General features: G+C 55.8%; 1 protein-coding gene across 1 annotated transcript in view; it reads left to right on the top strand.

Annotated features, from left to right (window-relative positions):
- Nucleotides 1-13156, top strand: part of CUNH6orf132 (chromosome unknown C6orf132 homolog) — a 32700-nt gene extending 19544 nt beyond the window's left edge. The window contains exons 3-5 of the mRNA XM_026507449.4: nucleotides 4277-4352; nucleotides 6887-10013; nucleotides 10682-13156. Of these exons, the coding sequence (XP_026363234.2) occupies nucleotides 4277-4352; nucleotides 6887-10013; nucleotides 10682-10799 (3321 nt within the window). The 3' untranslated portion in view covers nucleotides 10800-13156. The remainder of the gene's footprint in view (nucleotides 1-4276; nucleotides 4353-6886; nucleotides 10014-10681) is intronic.
- The last annotated feature ends 3244 nt before the right edge of the window (nucleotides 13157-16400 follow it).

Here is a 16400-nt window from a genome sequence, read left to right as displayed (position 1 = left end):
TCTGTCCTTGATATATACACAGTGTGTCTTCCTGAACCATGGAGACCTTGAGTCCCTCAACCCCTAAAGACTTCAGTGTGTGTAACCTAAGAACAGAGACATTGTCTGCACAACTAGCAAATTCAGGAATTTAATATTATATGATACTTTTAGCTAATGCACGTTTATGTTGTCATTGCCAATTGCCCCAGTTAACGTTCTTCATGGCACGTGTCCCAGGATCCCATTCAGGATCACACGTTGCATTTAGGGGTCACGTGCAAGCCCTCTTCTTAAGGAGGCTTTTCCTCAGTTCTCTGAGGCTCAAGGAGGCAGGTCAGGGAATTCAACACTCATGGAGGCAGGTGCCGTCTACACTGGTGCATTTGCCCACTGAAACACGGCATCATCCAAGCCAGCTCCCTGGGTCTCCCTGATGAGTGAAAGGAGCTCACCTTCTGGGTCTGTTTTTCTAGGACTAATGTGAAAACGAGTTTGTATTTGCCTTGCCTGGACACATGGCTGTGGAAAGGACAGCTAAGTGAACACGCTGGGACTTGTGGGCATGAGCAGGCAGGGGCAGGGCCAGCTGGGGCTTGGGACACAAGGTTAGTTCTCTTCCGTACTGGGAGCTCCTGAACAGATGAGGCTGGACTTCGGGCCATGCCCCAAGGGTGGTGAACAGTGGAGAACCACAGCATCCCACTGCAGGGAGGTGGCAGGCGTGTTCTGGGACCCCCATGTCTGTGGGGAGAACCTAAGAAGCCTGACCTCTGCCTGCACTCCCACTCCAAGGCCGCTCGTGAGACAGACTTCCATCCTGTGGTCTGGGGAGTCTGATGTGTTCCAGAGTTCTTGAAGATCAAAGGGTGGGATGGGCAGTTGTACCCGCGGCCCATAAAATCTGTCCATCTCTCTCTTCCACGCATAATTATACTGAAGCAGCCAGGGTGACCCAGAAGATGCTTCTAGGATTCCAGGCAGCTTAGCTTTGATTGTCCATAATTTTTTCAACTTTGTGGAAGAGAGGACTGGAAGACATAAGCCTTCAGCTAACACTGGTTTTCTGGGTTAGGAATATTATCTCATTTCATCCTCATAATGCCAAGTAGGAAATATTTTGTAAGTGAAGAAAATGGGTGATTGGTAGAAAAGGTGAGTCAGGAGGCCTATGTTAGCAGCTTGGCTCTGTTAAGGGATTTGAGGTCACATAGGGGAAGCTCTTAGTGCTGGCACACAGTAGGTATGTAAGTGATGGTTTCATATCACTGCCACCACTGCTCCTCCAAGGTCATACCCCTGGCAAAATTCAGAGCACGAATGGAATCCAAGACTTTCTATGCTGAGGCCCCATGTCTTTTAAATTTCCAGTTATGTTCAAAAGAGTAAGCAGAAGTCTCAGCCATGGCTTTTGAAGGTCTGGCCTCCACCTCATCAAAAGCGGGTGTACACTTGATGAAGGTTTATTAGACAGTCAGTGGGGTGTGCGTGTGTGTGTGTGTGTGTGTGTGTGTGTGTGTGTTGCATCTCAGAATGTCTTGGGAGACCCTCCTCGGACTGGCTGGCCCCTGTCCCTTCCCCTGGTCCAGATCGCTGGGTTTGAGAGCTGTGAAGAACAGGTGTGTGTTGGCCGTGTGAATCCAGTAGGGAGGGGCAGGAAAAAATTACTGAGAGGCAGGAGAAAGACGATGTCTCATGGCTAGTCCAGTGTCAGAATTCTCCGAGAACGAGCAGATGAGTAGTTTGTTGCCCTCAACTGGCCAAAGAAGAATTCCCGAGGCTGCCCTTGGTAATCCAGTCTCATGGATATTTTCGAAACGCCTGTCTCAAATCCCCCATCTTGTACATGAAGCCACGAGGCCATGAAGCCTGAGAGTTAGCGCCATCAGCCCATGAGTGAGTAACAACATGGCTTACTGTGTGTCCGGCTTTGGGGGATTCGCATAGGACATAGTCCCTGAGCTCCAAGGTCAACCGCATCTCATTGGAGGAACTAGGGGAATACCGAGCAAGCAAACAAACATCTTCCTTTGAGGCCCTTGTTTGCAATGTGTTGCTCTGATGGGCATCAGGTCAGGGGTGTCTGGGTGGCTCAGTTGGTTAAGCGTCTGCCTTCGGCTCAGGTCATGATCCCAGGGTTCTGGGGTCGAGCCCCAGATTGGGCTCCCTGCTCAGCGGGGAGCCTGCTTCTCCCTCTCCCTCTGCCTGCCGCTCTGCCTACTTGTGCTCTCTCTCTCTCTGTCAAATAAATTTTTTAAAAATTTTAAAAAGAAGAGCATCAGGTCAGTGAGGGCTCCTGCTAATAGCGCTTAGTGGGCTCACACTTAACGGGCATTCACCACACACTAGGAATGAAGTGCTTTCTGTGTATTGTGTCATTTGTCCTCACGATTGCCCTAGAATACGTAAATTCTATTTTTATCACCACCTCATAGGCAGGGAAACTGAAACACAGAGAGCCTGAGCAACCAGCTACACCAGCTGCTAGTCCACAGGTAGCAGGTGGCAGATCCGGAATTCAAATCCAGGCGGTCTGGCTCCAAAGCCAGTGCCCTTAGCCCCGTCGCCTCCACCATCCTCCTGGAGGGGCTCCGCTCACCCTGGAAGGATGAGAGATTTCAGAGAAGCAAAATACCGAGGAACGTGAGCACCGCAGACCTGGGGGCGGTCGTACTGATTCTGTGACTATAGACAACTTACCAACTATTTCTGAGCCTCAGTATGTCATCTGATAAATGGGGATAGCATCTTCTTCATGGAGTGCTGTGGTGGAGATCATGTGTGTAGAGCACAGAGCAAGGGGTATTATTGGTGGAAAGAGAGGGTGGGAGGAGGGGCACAGCCTGACCTACACGCAGCCTCAGGGATGTACATGAACTCCATGTATGGGTTGGAAGGGTAGCGGAGAGGGGGGCGGCCAAGCTAGGATGCGGGATGGGTCTATCAGGGTGAGTGGGAAATAAAAGCGGGCTGGGAGGTATGAGGCCAGGGTGTCGAGGACCTTGGAAGCTACCATAAAGCGCTCCACAGCGCTTCAAAACACAGGTGTGTGGACTTTGTTGATGTATGGAAATGTGTATTTGGAAAAAAAAATAGAATGCAAAATAGTATGTACACACCCACAGCTGTGTAAACACATTATGGTCTGTGAGGCTTAAGATCAGAAGGGCATCTGCCGTGCTAGAAATATTCCAGTTCACCGCTTCTAATTTATTTATCTCTCTGGAGATACCTAATGAAAACCAAGACTGAACAGGAGGCCAGGCTGATGGATTTGGCTTTTAACTTGTGGACATGCACGGGGGAGCAAGGCAGATTTGTTTTGTTCTGTTTGAATTGAGATATCATTCATCGACAGTCGACTCTCATTATTTGCGGATTTTGTATTTGCAAATTCGCCTACTCGCTGAAATTTATTTGTAACCCCCTAAAGCAATACTCCAGGCACCGTGGACATGGGCGGAGCTGTGAAAAATTTGAGTCACCTGATGCATATGGTCGCAGCTGAGAGCAAACAAGACACTTTGCCCTCTTGCTTCAGCTCTCATACTGTAGATAAAGGTCCTGTGCTCTTTGGTGCCGTGTTTTTTGTATGTCTTTGCTTTTTGTCATTGGTTTCACTGTTTAAAATGGCCCTCAAGCCTAGTGCTGATGTGCTAAGTGCAAGAGTGCAAGAAGGCTGTGATGCGCCTTACAGAAAAAGTGTGTATGTTAGATAAGCTTTGTTCGGGCTTGAGTTACAGCGCTGTTGGCCGTGAGTTCAATGTCAACGTGTCAGGTATATATTAAATAAGGTGTCTTTGGACAGAAACACACATAAAATAAAGTTCTGTATCGACCGGTTGGTGAAAATGCTTTGACTGAGGTTTGCAGGAACCCAATCCTGTATTTCCCTTTGGGGCGTGGATTCCGCGTTTTCTAATGCAGTGTTCGAAGTGACTTTACAGACCGTAACTACTGCAAATAACAAGACTCACCTGTACATAAAATTCACCCTTTTAAGGTTTTATTTATTTATGGTGGGGAGGGCCAGAGGGACAGGGAGAAAGGGGATCCCAAGCAGGCTCCACGCCAACACAGGGCTTGATTCCATGACCCTGAGATCATGAGCTGAGGCGAAATCAAGAGTTGGACACTCAACCAACTGAGCCAGGCAGGCGCCCCAAATTCGCCCTTTTGTGTTTTAGTGTATTCACGAGGTCACTGCTGACTTTTGAGAAGTAAAATAACCTTCTAGAACAGCAGCCTAAGAATCGTCTCTCTTTCCTTGATCCCTGCTCTCTCTGCCATCTTTCAGAATGCCCAGGAGAACCACGGACTGGCTGTGCCCACCCCCTCGGTCCCAGCAGACTTTGCGGACAAAGAAGTGACAGGTAAGAGGGCCCTGGGCCTGGGGCTTGTCCATCTTCTTTTCCTCCTTCGGCCCAAGCATCCGGCCCACCGCCCCAGCTGGCGATAAAGCCGGAGTCCCCAGGCCTCTTGGCTACGGGCTGCAGTGGGTGGGAGTTGAAGAGAGCCAAGGCTGGCTAAGGCTCACTTCCAGTGGGGGAAGGGTGGTGAGGGCCAAGGCCAGACAGGGGCAAGGGCAGCATGAAGCGGTGGAAAGAATCCTGGAGTCAGACAGACCTGGCTCTCAGTCCCAGCTCCCCTACGGAGTGGCTTTGCTCCTTGGGCAAATCACTGAACCCTTTGCACTTCTGTCTCTGCAAATGAGCCGGGGCCAACACAAGTCCAGTTCTGGAGGAGCAAATGAAATCCGGGATGGGACGTTAGTCACTTCTTGTCATACTTCTGCTCGAAAGGTGCCAGTGACTTCCCAGGTCACTCAAAGCAAAGGTTCTTGCCAGGACTGCCAGAATCTGGCCTCACCCAGGCTCCCCTCCTGCTTTCTCTCCCCATCTCACAGTGCCCCGACCGTTCTGGTATCCCTGCTGCCCTTCAATACCAGGCACATTTCCACCCCAGGTCTTTGCACTGCCGTTCACCCTGCCTCGGCTGCTCTTCCCCTGTACATACGTACTGCTGTCTCCCTCCCTCACTCCCCTGTTGCTCAGCTGTCACCTTCTCGGTGAGGTCTTCTATCACCACCCTACTCAAATTGTACCCCCAGCACCCCTCCTGGCTGTTTTCCACATATTGCTTATCAGCTAATACGGCTCTGGTTCACAGGTATGGTATCGTTGCTTTGCTCATTGCCCCATTAAAATATAAGCTCCAGGAAGGCCAGCATGTTGACTTTTTTTGTTTAGTTTTCACGGCTGTATCACAGCTCTTGGGTGCTTTTTTCTGTTTAAAGATATTTTATTTATTTGAGAGAGAGAAAGCATGAGAGGGAGCACAAGGGCGAGGAGAGGCAGAGGGAGAGGGAGAAGCAGACTTCCTGCTGAGCAGGGAGCCCGACGTGGGCCTCGATCTCAGGACCCCGGGATCATGACCTGAGCCAAAAGCAGATGCTCTACCCACTGAGCCACCCAGATGCCCCAACACTTGGGAGCTAAATGAATGTGAGTCTTTTCTCCTTCTCACCCCCAGTGTGTTTTTTGTCTTGAAGTCAGACAGCTGGGAGGAGCCTTCAGAGCTCCCATTCCCCAGGTTTGCTATGCTCTGTGCTCGCACGACTAGAAACTCAGAGGAGGGGAAGCAGAGGACAGGTGCCTCTAAGAGAGAAATAACAGGGCATCCTGGCGGTCTGCAGACCCTGTGGGGTGGGGGACTGGGGTCCAGGTCCAAGAAGGGAGAGGTGTGAGCTGCTGGGGCCACAGGTGCTTGGCATCTCTTAGCACCTGGGTATTCAGGTCACCTTTTCTCTACACATCCCCTCCCCCGATTCTATCCTGCAGTCCCGAGTCTCTTCCAGAAGCTCTCTGTGAGGTGTGAAGCTGGGTTCTTGGTCGATTCAGGGTCTTTGGAAAGCAGGAGTTGCTTGTGCGTCCTGCTCCCTCCTACGGGTCTTTCACTCGAACTTCCTACTGAGAAGGTCTCCAGGCCCCTGCCCCTGGTCCCAACACTTCCTGCGTTTCTCCCACTTCTGCTGTCTTACAGTCTGCAAAGCTAAGTGCAGGTGGTAGCAATCAAAGCGGTCACTGCTCATTAAGTGCCTACTGTGGGCCTAGCGCCGCGATCAGCCCTTTAGGTGTTTTACGTGAATTCCCTCACGAATCTTCTCAACAGCTTTATGTGGTAAAGCATTGGCGTTCCGCCCATTAAAATGATGATGAAACAGGCTCAGCAAGGTTACCTAGAGTGTCCGAGGTCACACATCTGAGTAAGTGGTAGAGCTGGGATTTGCGCCCCGGCCCTTCTGGCTTTGCATCAGTCAAGGCCCCCGTGAGAAACAGATGGCAACTCAAAGGGGGTAACCAAAGTGTTCAGTAAAGGGGTGACATACGAGGATGTGAGCAGGGTTTGGGGACGAAGTGGATGGTGATGCCCCAGAGGCCGAAGGAGCAGTGGGGAGCTACTCCTATCTCTGAGCTGTGGGACAGAAAAGCAGCCCTTGGTGACTGTGGCCCATCAAGAAGGGAGCCAGGGTGGGGGTGTTGTCAATGCCCTGGCCTCTCTGCCCCCACCCTCTGATCTGCCGGCAGCTCCCATCGGCTCAACCCCCCCGTAGCCAGAGGATAAGGGAGTCCCCGCACACAGCAGGGCAGAGAAGAGTGAAGCAGAGAATATTCAGTCCAGGCTCCAGGGGCTGTGCCCGATAGGCAGGGGCCCCTCCCTAGAAGGGAAAGCCTCACTCCCAGGACAGCTCAGGAGACGGGAGACAGTGCTGCTCCCCCACCTGGTGTTCAGGAGGAAAGACTTGAAGCTGGCCAGTTACTCTCTTGGGTGCTGCCCCGCATAGATGGGCAAGGCTGGTTGGCTTCATTGCCCCCACTTTTCTTTTTGCTTCTCCCCTTTTTTTTAGGTACCAGCTCACTAGTGAACGGCAACCTCCGACTCTACAGCTCTGTGGGTGACCTGAGGCCTGGGCATTATGGGCAGGACCCACTCATCCCCCCACCTCCCCCAGGCCCAGCCCCGGGGCCACCCCCAGACACTTCGCAACCTCGAGAGGAGTCCCCACCACCTCCACCTTCCATGGCTCCTCCACCGCCTCCCCTGCTGATGGAACCCCCACCCCCACCCAGCATGGCCCCACCTCCGCCCCCAGCATTGGGGCCCCCTGCCACCCTCTCCTCCCTTTCCTCCCCATCCACACCAACCCCTCCTGACTTCATTCCTCCTGCCCCACCCTTGGCCTCTCTAGCCCCACCACCACCCCCTCTGCCAGCCTCAGCACCCTCAGCATCTCCTCATACAACAGGGACTCGCCTCTTTCCCTCTGGGGGTGTCACCAAGTGGAAATCGGAGGCAGCACTGAATGGCAGGCAGCCAGAAACCCCCAGAACCAGCCCCCCCCAGAGCCCAGCTGAGCCAAAGGAGAGTCTCCTGGGACCTAAGCCAGACCCCCACCTCACTTTCCCACGCTCATTCAAGGTGCCTCCCCCAACCCCAATCAGGACTTCATCCATCCCAGCTCAGGAAGCACAGGGGACTCCTCTAGAGGAAGAAGGAGCCACCAAAAAAGCCCCCAGTCGACTCCCAGTGCCTCCCAGCTTCCACATCCGGCCCGCATCCCAGGTCTACCCAGATAGGGCCCCTAAGCCAGACCACCCAGGGGAGCTCAGGGCTACAGCACCAGCCAGCCCGAGGCTGGGCCAGTCCCAGTCCTGGATTAAGGAACACGCTGAGACGCCCCCTCCAGCCCCTCCCCTTCCCCCTCCTGCACCCCCACAACCTCCCCCTGCACCGCCACTCCCCCCAGCTGCCCCTTCTTTACCTTCTAACGAGAAGGCAGCTCCTTCACCTTCTGGGTTTACAAAAAACTGCAGATCCAGCCCTGCTGCTCCCAAGCCCAACCCTAACCCCCCCAGCCCAGAGGACACAGCCTCTTCAGCGCCCGTGGACTGGAGGGAACCCAGCCAGATGGAAAAGCTGCGGAGTGAGCTGGCAGCCTATCTCTGTGGCTCCAGGAGGGAGGACCGACTCCTCAGTCACAGGGCAGGCCCCCCGGTGGCCCCTCAGGAAAAGGAGGGCAAGCAGGGCCCCCGCCTGCCAGAGAAAGAGGCTCCCGCAGGCCAGCCAGAGAAGGAGAGCCTCCCAGGTGTTCCTGAGAAGAGTCCCTGCAGCCTGCCCAACAAGGGGGCTGCCACCAGCCCAACCCTCCCTCCTGTGGACTACATCCCCCAAGACTCCCCAACTCCCAGTGTGTGGCAGATCCGCAGTGAGCTGGAGGCCCGGTTCTCCTCGTCAGCAGAGAAGGAAGCCAAGCCCTGCATCGGGTCTCTGCCTCCCAAACCTCAGCTAGAAGGGGCAAGAATCTTGGAAAACAGGGGGGATAATGGCAACTTCTCTAAGCCTGTGGCCAAGAATCTGCCACCGCTATCCACCACCCCTCTGCCAACCACACCACTTCAGTCCAAGGCCACTCCTGGGCCAGCCACACCACCCAAGGCCACGCCTGGGCCAGCCACACCACCCAAGGCCACGCCTGGGCCAGCCACACCACCCAAGGCCACGCCTGGGCCAGCCACACCACGCAAGGCCACTCCTGTGCCAGCCACACCACCCAAGGCCACGCCTGGGCCAGTCACACCACCCAAGGCTGTGCCCGGGCCTGCCACACCATCTGCAGCCACAAGCGTGCCCACCACATCATCCCGTCTGATAGAGAAGAGCCTGGTCCCAGCTGGGCAGTGGGAGAAGCCCAGACCTCAAGAACCGACACCGACCTGCCAGATAGAAGCAGAAGGGCCCCCCACAGAGGCCAGTAAGCCTCCTATACTGGGAGCCCTCTCATCTCCAGCCCTCTCACCAAAGAGATCTCCCCAAGGAGAAGAGGTGACGTTTCTCTACAAGCTCCATCACAGCCAGAAAAGCCCCAGCCAAGAGGTCCCTGTGGGGACAGCACCGCTGGCCATAGGTTCAGCTGTAGGGCCAGGGGAACCTTCGGAGGTGAAGGAGCCCCAGGGGCAGCCAGCCAAGCCCTCCACCTCAGCCCAGCCTGCCGATGAACTCAGGCATCCGGTGACCGGGGAGCTGGTGCAGCCGGGCTCCCCGATGGCTCTGCTCCTTGCGGCCAGGCAGAGGGCCCAGAAGGGGAGGCCAGGAGGGCTGGCCCTGGGCCGGTCCTCCCTGTCAGGGAGCCTCCGTGGCCACAGCAGCCAGCCCCAAGCAGGCTCTGACAGCATCTTCCACAATGAGGGCCGGCCCAACTCCTTCACTGTGGTCCCCAAGTTGCCCAAGGAGCCTGAGAAGGACGCCCAGCTGTCCTCGTCGGCACAGGCCACCATACCCAGTCAGTGGAAGTCCCAGCCCCGCCGAGACCCGGAGGGCACGGAGCCAAGCCTCAGGCACAACGGGACAAAGGCGGAGCCCCAGGCCCCTGTAGCCTGGGAAAGGCCGGCATCCTCCAAACTCCCCCAGGGCAGCCTGCTGCCCAAATCCTTCTCGTCCCCTCCTTCCCCTTCCTGCAAGAGGGACGATGACGATGACGACGAGGGGGAGTTCCACTTTGAGGTCATCCCCCCGCCGCCAGAGTTCAGCAACGACCCTGAGCCCCCCGCCCCGGCCCTGGCCCTCCAGTATCTGGGGCGCCGGGGCTCTCCTCCCCGGACCAACTTCTCAGACTTGGGGCAGCCTTCAGCGCCTCGCAGCTTCTCGCGCTTTCCGGCCGGCGCGCGCCACCCCGGGGCCGGGGGCCTGGAGCGCTTCTCCGGCGGGGGCCGCTCGCTCATCAAGAAGCGCCTGTATGTCGGGGAGCCCCACCGCAGCCCCGGGCAGCCCCGCGGCGGCACTGGCCGCAGCCTGAGCTCCCCCAACTGTTTCGGGCCGCCGCCCGGAGGCCCGGAAATGCGGCGCGTCAACTCGGCGGGCCGCGCGCTCCCTGGAGGCCTGCACGCGCGGAGGCTGTCCATGGAGGGCGCCGCCCGCGGGGAGGCCAAGTTCAAGGCGCCCGGCGGCGACTACGGCTTCACCCCAGCGGCGGGCAGGTAAGCTGGGGGCGGGGCGAGGAGCGCAGCCCGGGGTGGGAAGCCGGGTGAATGCGGGCCCTGCCCTCGGGCCCCAGAGGAGCCCACCCGGCCGTGGCCGCCAGTTGGGGGGACATTGGGTTTTCACTCCTCTGGCTTTCTGGGCAGAGAAAGGGACACGAGGTGCACTTAACCTGGAAAGAGCGCTGTCGGGCGGGGGGGGGGGGGTTGCCTGACCTGCTCACTTATTTCCCACCAGCTCCCTTGTTCTCTCTTTCCCTTCCCTCCTGCTTTCCCCACCAGCTCCCCCTCTTCTGTCTCCTCTTTCCCACTCTCTAGAGACTCAGGTCTTCAGGCTAAGAGTGGTGTGGCCCTTGCGTGCATATGGGGATTTCCCAACAACACAGAGAAGGATCCAGACCCAGGCTAGGAGTGAAGAGTTCTGAACAGAAGGCTATTAGGCACTATTCTGTGGCCAGCCAAGCCTAGCTGGGAGGAGGAGCCCTGTGTCTGTTGAATCAGTTCTGGTGGACCCACCCTATCCCCCCCTCCCCCCCGGGCTTGTGTGGACAGATAACCACAGTGCTGAACCACACATCTTTTCCGCTTGTGCCCTGAGGGAGATGGGAGGGCTGTTGGTTAACTGGCTGCAAATATTAACCTACCTCTCTCCTGCTCCCCTATCCCAGGTCTCCCCACAGCACCCCCCACTATGGAAGCCCCATCAACACATTCACCGTGAGGCCTGGGACCCGCCATCCCATCTCCTATGCCTACTCGGGGAACCACCGGAAGGCCCCGTCTTGAGCCCCGGGTGTTCTCAGCTCTACTCCAAGGAGTCCGATCTGGGTGCTTGTTTTTGTGGGGGTGGGAGGGATGCGGCAGGTGTTAGGGGTCCTGCCTCACACATGGAGGAGTCTTTGTTACCTAAACACAGACAGATGACGAATGAGAAGAGGTGGAAAGATGAAGAGTGGGCTTCTGTTTCCCAAAGCACTGGTGTGGCTGTGGACTGTCTGCACGTGGGGAGGGGAGGGGGAAGGAGGAAAGGGAGGAGGAACTTCTAAGGGCCTGAAGCCTGAGTTTGCCCTATCCGGTACTGTTTGCTTTAGCAAGACTTACTTAAAGCAGTTTTACAAGCATGGCCTACTGAGCGGGTTCTAAAAGCGAGGGGTGGGGCACTAATTCTGAATCCATCTAGATGGCTCTGATTGTCTGCCCGGTGCTCCTGAAGGGCTGAGGCCCAGCTCCATCTGGGTAGGGGTGCAGATAACTGCAGGTTGATCTCTTTAGCCTCCGCCTGTCCACCATTTGCCACCCCAAGAGCTGATTCCTGGGGTGCCTAGCATAGAAGGCACATTGAGGTGGGACCAGGAATAGTCATGGACAACGCGTGGAGAAGGTACGGGAACAGAGTTCTTTGCACTGGTCAAGTGTGGGGATAGGGAGGGTTGATGGTTCCGTTTCCCTGTCCCTGGCCCTTAGCTACTTCGGCTGCCGGGAAGCCTAGGGAGAGAAGACTTGGCAAGTATGGGATGGGAGACAGAGGATAAAGTCTTGTTTTCCTACTCAGACCCAGGCAGCCATGATTTGAGGGATTGGGCCCAAGGAGCCAGAAGGCCTGGGGGCTTGACACCAAAGGCCTATAATGCAGCCAGAACCCATTTGGGAATTTGTGGGGGCATCCTACCCACCCCTCCTTCCCAATCCCAACACTACAGGTCCCCAATATTATGGAGGCTTTAAATTGCATAGTGAAGATGCTGGAAGATGCAGAATGCGAGGTAGCAGAGAGGGGCGCTGGGCTCTGAGAGGCTTTTGCTGCTGATGGGAGTGTGTTTTGGAAAGTCTCGAGTGGTAGGACTGGGCCAGTTCGGAGCAGGGGAGACCTATCAGTAGGGTGACTATTTGTCCTTGGCCTGGGCAATGCGGGCTTATGCCTGTTTGCCAGTGAATTAGACCCCCATCCGCTTTCAAAAGAAGTTCTGGTTTGGATGACATATGTTCCCCACACATATCAGGAAAACAGTATTCCTCAGTCTGTCTGCCCTGTCCCCTCCCTAGGCCGAATTCCTGGGACCTGGCCAAGGCAGGCTGCCTCGGTAAGGAGGAAGGGCAGGGAGTGGCCCATCCAGGAGGCAGGAGGAGGCCGGTAGGGGCAGCCAGGAAGCAGTGCCCTTTGGGGGCAAGATGTTGGACCTTTATGACTTGAGGTAACCAGCCAGGTACCAGGTTGTGGGGACAGCAGATGAGCGATTTCAGGGAAGGAGAATGCAGGCACCCTGATGGGGCAGGATCTGGTCACCTGTGTTCAAGACGCAAACCCCACCCCAACACCAGCCCTGGCCCTATATATATGTATGTATTTTCCCTGTACAATGTTTTATAAAAGTCTTCGCTAATTTATCTGCTGTGTCGGCTTGAGGAGTGGTGTGCGGACTCAGCTGTCTGTTGCTCTGGAGGGAGGGGAAGGGCTGGCTGTCGCTTGGCTTGAGAAATAAACGGGCCCGTTTGGACTGGCCTCAGCTCTGTGGCTGTGGACTGATGACTCGGAGCTCCTCGGCGTGATGAGAGGTGGGAAGAGCTCAGCTGGGGAAGGCTGAGCACGGGGTGGTGGCTGAGCCGGTGAGCCATTTTGCTGGGCCCACACTTTCTCTTTTGACCCTTAGGTTCTCTCGTTCTTGAAATCCTTAAAGGGGAAGAAGCAGAGCTAAGGTCTGGTGATAACAATCTGCATCCTTAAGCAAGACTCTTTGACTCTCTGAACCTCAGTTTCTTCTTCTGTGTAATGGGCATGATAATAACACCTCCCTAATAAGGCTGTTGTGAAGATCAGAGATAGTCACGTGTTCATTAACAAGTCTTTGAGGGATTGCTGGTGGTGGGCACCGTGCTTAGCATGGATAGACATGACTCCTGCTCATGGCAAGTCTAGTGGAGGAGAGAGGGGGTAAAAAGAACACCCAGAAACATCACGCATGATAATAAGTGGTGGGACGGAAAGGCACAGGGAGTGTGAGAATAACTGGAGGGTGGGGGCGAGGAGGGGATTTCCCTTAACCGGGTGGCCAGGGCGGGCCTCTTGAAGCGGTGACATTTATGCCAATTTCGTCAAACCACCCGGCCAGTGTCTGGCAGTCAGTAGTTGCTCAATAAATTGCATTTTTGGCTGATGACTACCTTACATTTGTGTGGGGCCTTTCACAGTTTTCCATAAAGCTTTGACGTGGTGTCTTCAACTTTTCCAGAAGACGAAACTGAGAACCAGAGTGTTCATCTCACGACAGTGTCAGAGAGAGAGCTGTGTTTCCTTCTTTGAGTCTCCCCAGTGGGGGTGGGGCTGGAGCTGGGGGGGAAGGGAGACCAGGAGAATGACTCACTTATTCAGCGGCTCTTGCTTCCAGGAGGGGCCTCCCGGGGCCTCCCCTAGCCTGGGGCTTCATCCTTCTCCTGTCTTCCCCCTGTGAGGCCCTCATCCTGGTAACACAGAGAGCAGGGGCGCCATATCCCATAGGACTTAGGGCTCTGCCTCTGGCCGCTCACCCCTCCCTGACCTTCCTAACTTTTCTCTCCCCTCACCTGGCCTGGGAGGGGCAGAGGGGTGTAGTGGAGGGTCGGGGACCAGGGCCGCACCTCTGGCACTGCCTCGGACAAGCTGTGCCACCACGGGTCTCCGCTAATTCGTCTGAAACACTACAGGGACAGACTTGCGCCGTGCGTGGGTCTTAGACTTCGTAGGGTCCCAGACCTCTTTAAAAGGCTGCTGATGGGGGACAGGAAAAAAATAAAAATAAAATAAAAAGCTGCTGAGAACCATGGATCCTCACCGCCCAAGGGACGCCTCCCACATGCATTTTTACACATTATTTTAGGCAGTTCATAGATTCCCTCCAACTAGGGCTCCGTGGACTTCACATTGAAAATTCCCAATGCAACGTTGGTTGGTCGTGGAAACCAGCAACATGTGCCCTTGGCCGTTTGGAAAGTTCACTGGTTCTCTGTTTATTCACAATCCTCTGAAACGTGTTGGCCCTTGTACTACTCCTGATTCCATTTTGTTGGTGAGAAAATCAAGGCTCTAAGAAGACAAGTGAGTTGCTCAGAATAGCCCACCTGCCTCCAAACTGCGACCCTCCTCACAGCTGCCTCCCTTCCCCCGTATCCACTCACCCATTCAGCCCTCGCCCCATCATGCCACCTCCCAAACTCTCTATCTTTCTAGCAGAGCAGGGGTCAGGAGGGCCTAACGGGGGTACAGGTACTCTGGGGCCGGAAAACGTTAATTGACGTGGGTGCCACGGGTGTTCCTGGATCAGGTTGGCTGCACCTTGGTTTCTGGAACCTCCCAGCAGCTCCCTGGGTGTGGCCCAAACCCCAGCAGCCAGAACCCAGCCCCTCCTGTGAGGCCCCACTGGGCGCAAGGCAGCACTGAGGCAGGTCCCAGGGCAGGCTGTGCTGGAAGCCTGGGGCCTGCCGTCGGGAGTACACGACAGCCCTATCCTCCCCAGTGGAGCCCAGCTTTTCCCAGGCCCCCCTGACTTAAGGGGGGAGGCTTCTCTTGCTCCCAGTGAGCCTTACCCTCCCTTCTGTGGGAAGCTGGAGGATACAGGTGACTTGGGACTGGCAGGTGTGGGAGAGAGGCGACCTGAGTGCCGAGCTATCAGGCGGGCCTGCCCCGCCTGCTCACCCCACCTGCCTACCCGCAGCAGGCCACGGCCACTTTCATCTCCCCTGCTCAAAGGCAATGCTGGCGTCCCGTCATTGGCTGTCCAGGATGGGTGGCCACTGCAGGCAGAGGACCTGGGCCTCCTTCCTCCGAAGCCCCAGGGACGGCCAGCTGCTGTAGACCTGGGGTTCAGGCCTCGGGAAATTTTTAGCAGGAAGGTGAGAGAAGGTGAAGTGCTGGGAGAGGGTAGAGACCAAGACAACACATCATGAATGCTCACTCGTGTACGTGAATAACCCTGTGCTCCCCGCCAATTCCCGGGGCCCCAAAACTTCACTGACATTTGGCCCAGAGGAGCCTCTCCTTTCCCTCCCGGAGAACCATTGGAACCATTGTCTGAGCTACAGAGTGTGTTCTTACGGGCTCTCTTGTCTTCCAGGCTGGCTCCCTTTCCCCACCCAGGTGTCACAGCACCCTGACCTTGGCCTCCAGTCTTCCTTCTGTATAGTTTCTTCTCCGGAAGACTGAGCCCCTCCGCACCAGAGGTCCACGTTTCTTTCTTTCTTTTTTTAAGATTTTATTTATCCATTTGAGAGAGAGAGGGAGAGAGGACACAAGCAGGGGAAGTTGTACAGGAAGGGGGAGAAGCCGACTCCCCGCTGAGCAAGGAGCCCAACATGGGACTAGACATGGGGCTCGATCCCAAGACCCCAAGATCATGACCTGAGCCGAAGGCAGATGCCCAACTGACTGAGCCACCCAGGTGCCCCCAGAGGTCCACATTTCTAACGAGAAAGTGCTCCCTGGACATTTCCAGGTGGATGCCTGGCCAGCCACCCAAATTCAGCCTCTCCAAAAGGGACTTTTTCCCCTTACTTCCTTCTCACACAATTGCAAGACCAGAGCAGCCAGGCCCATCTATCCCTACTCCTGCCGCGCTGCTTCTGTCCCCTCCGCTTCCTCGGGCTGACTCATTCTTCAAGACCCAGCTGAAATCAGCTCCTGCGGGAAGCCCTCCCCAGCCCTGTGCTGCTCAGAAACGCCTCCGTCCACCCTTCAACACCCAGTTCCCTTGCTTGGCTCTTCCCCATCCTGTAGGCTCTGCTCAGACACCCCTCACCCCCTGGGCCACATCAGCTCTTGCTAAAGGCTCCCAGCGCCCCCTGGTCCGCTCACATTGGTGTCACTTGCTCCACGTCTCCCTCCCCCTGCAGCTGGTGAGCTCCAGAACTCAAGGATGGCCGGTCTTGTTCATCACGGTATCCCCAGCGTCTCGTGCGGCTCCTGGCACTCGCAGGAGCACTAAACGTATGTTTGTTGAATGAATCCATGTTGGTATTTAATCAAATACTGTCAAGTACTATTTAAGTTCCTTGAGGGCAAAGATCGTGTCTCCTATGGATTAGTGACCACGTAACTCTCTTGTTTCTGGAGGTGTGTCACCTGACCTAATGCTGAGGTTCTTGGGTGGCACAAAATTATGGTTTTAGAGATGGGGACTCTTAGGTTTCATCACAAAGGTGTCGGGGTGCCTTGGAGTGGCTCTTGCCAGGAAGGCTGAGACACGCTACCCTCTAAGGGGAGACAGGAAGGGCTAGGAGGTGATGCGACCTGATGAGGCTGTTCCCGTGCTTACAAAGGGCCAGGGCGAGGGGTGGCAGGCAGCCTTCATATCAGGTGCCCTGGGAGTTAGCCAGCCTCCTGGAGTTTCCAGCTCCAACCATCCAAAGGATTCCTGTTCT

This window comes from Ursus arctos, unplaced genomic scaffold, assembly GCF_023065955.2.
Source record: "Ursus arctos isolate Adak ecotype North America unplaced genomic scaffold, UrsArc2.0 scaffold_29, whole genome shotgun sequence".
In the NCBI taxonomy this organism is placed as follows: Eukaryota; Metazoa; Chordata; class Mammalia; order Carnivora; family Ursidae; genus Ursus; species Ursus arctos.
Note: the sequence above shows the minus strand (reverse complement) of the source record. Positions and strands in the feature narration are given on the sequence as shown.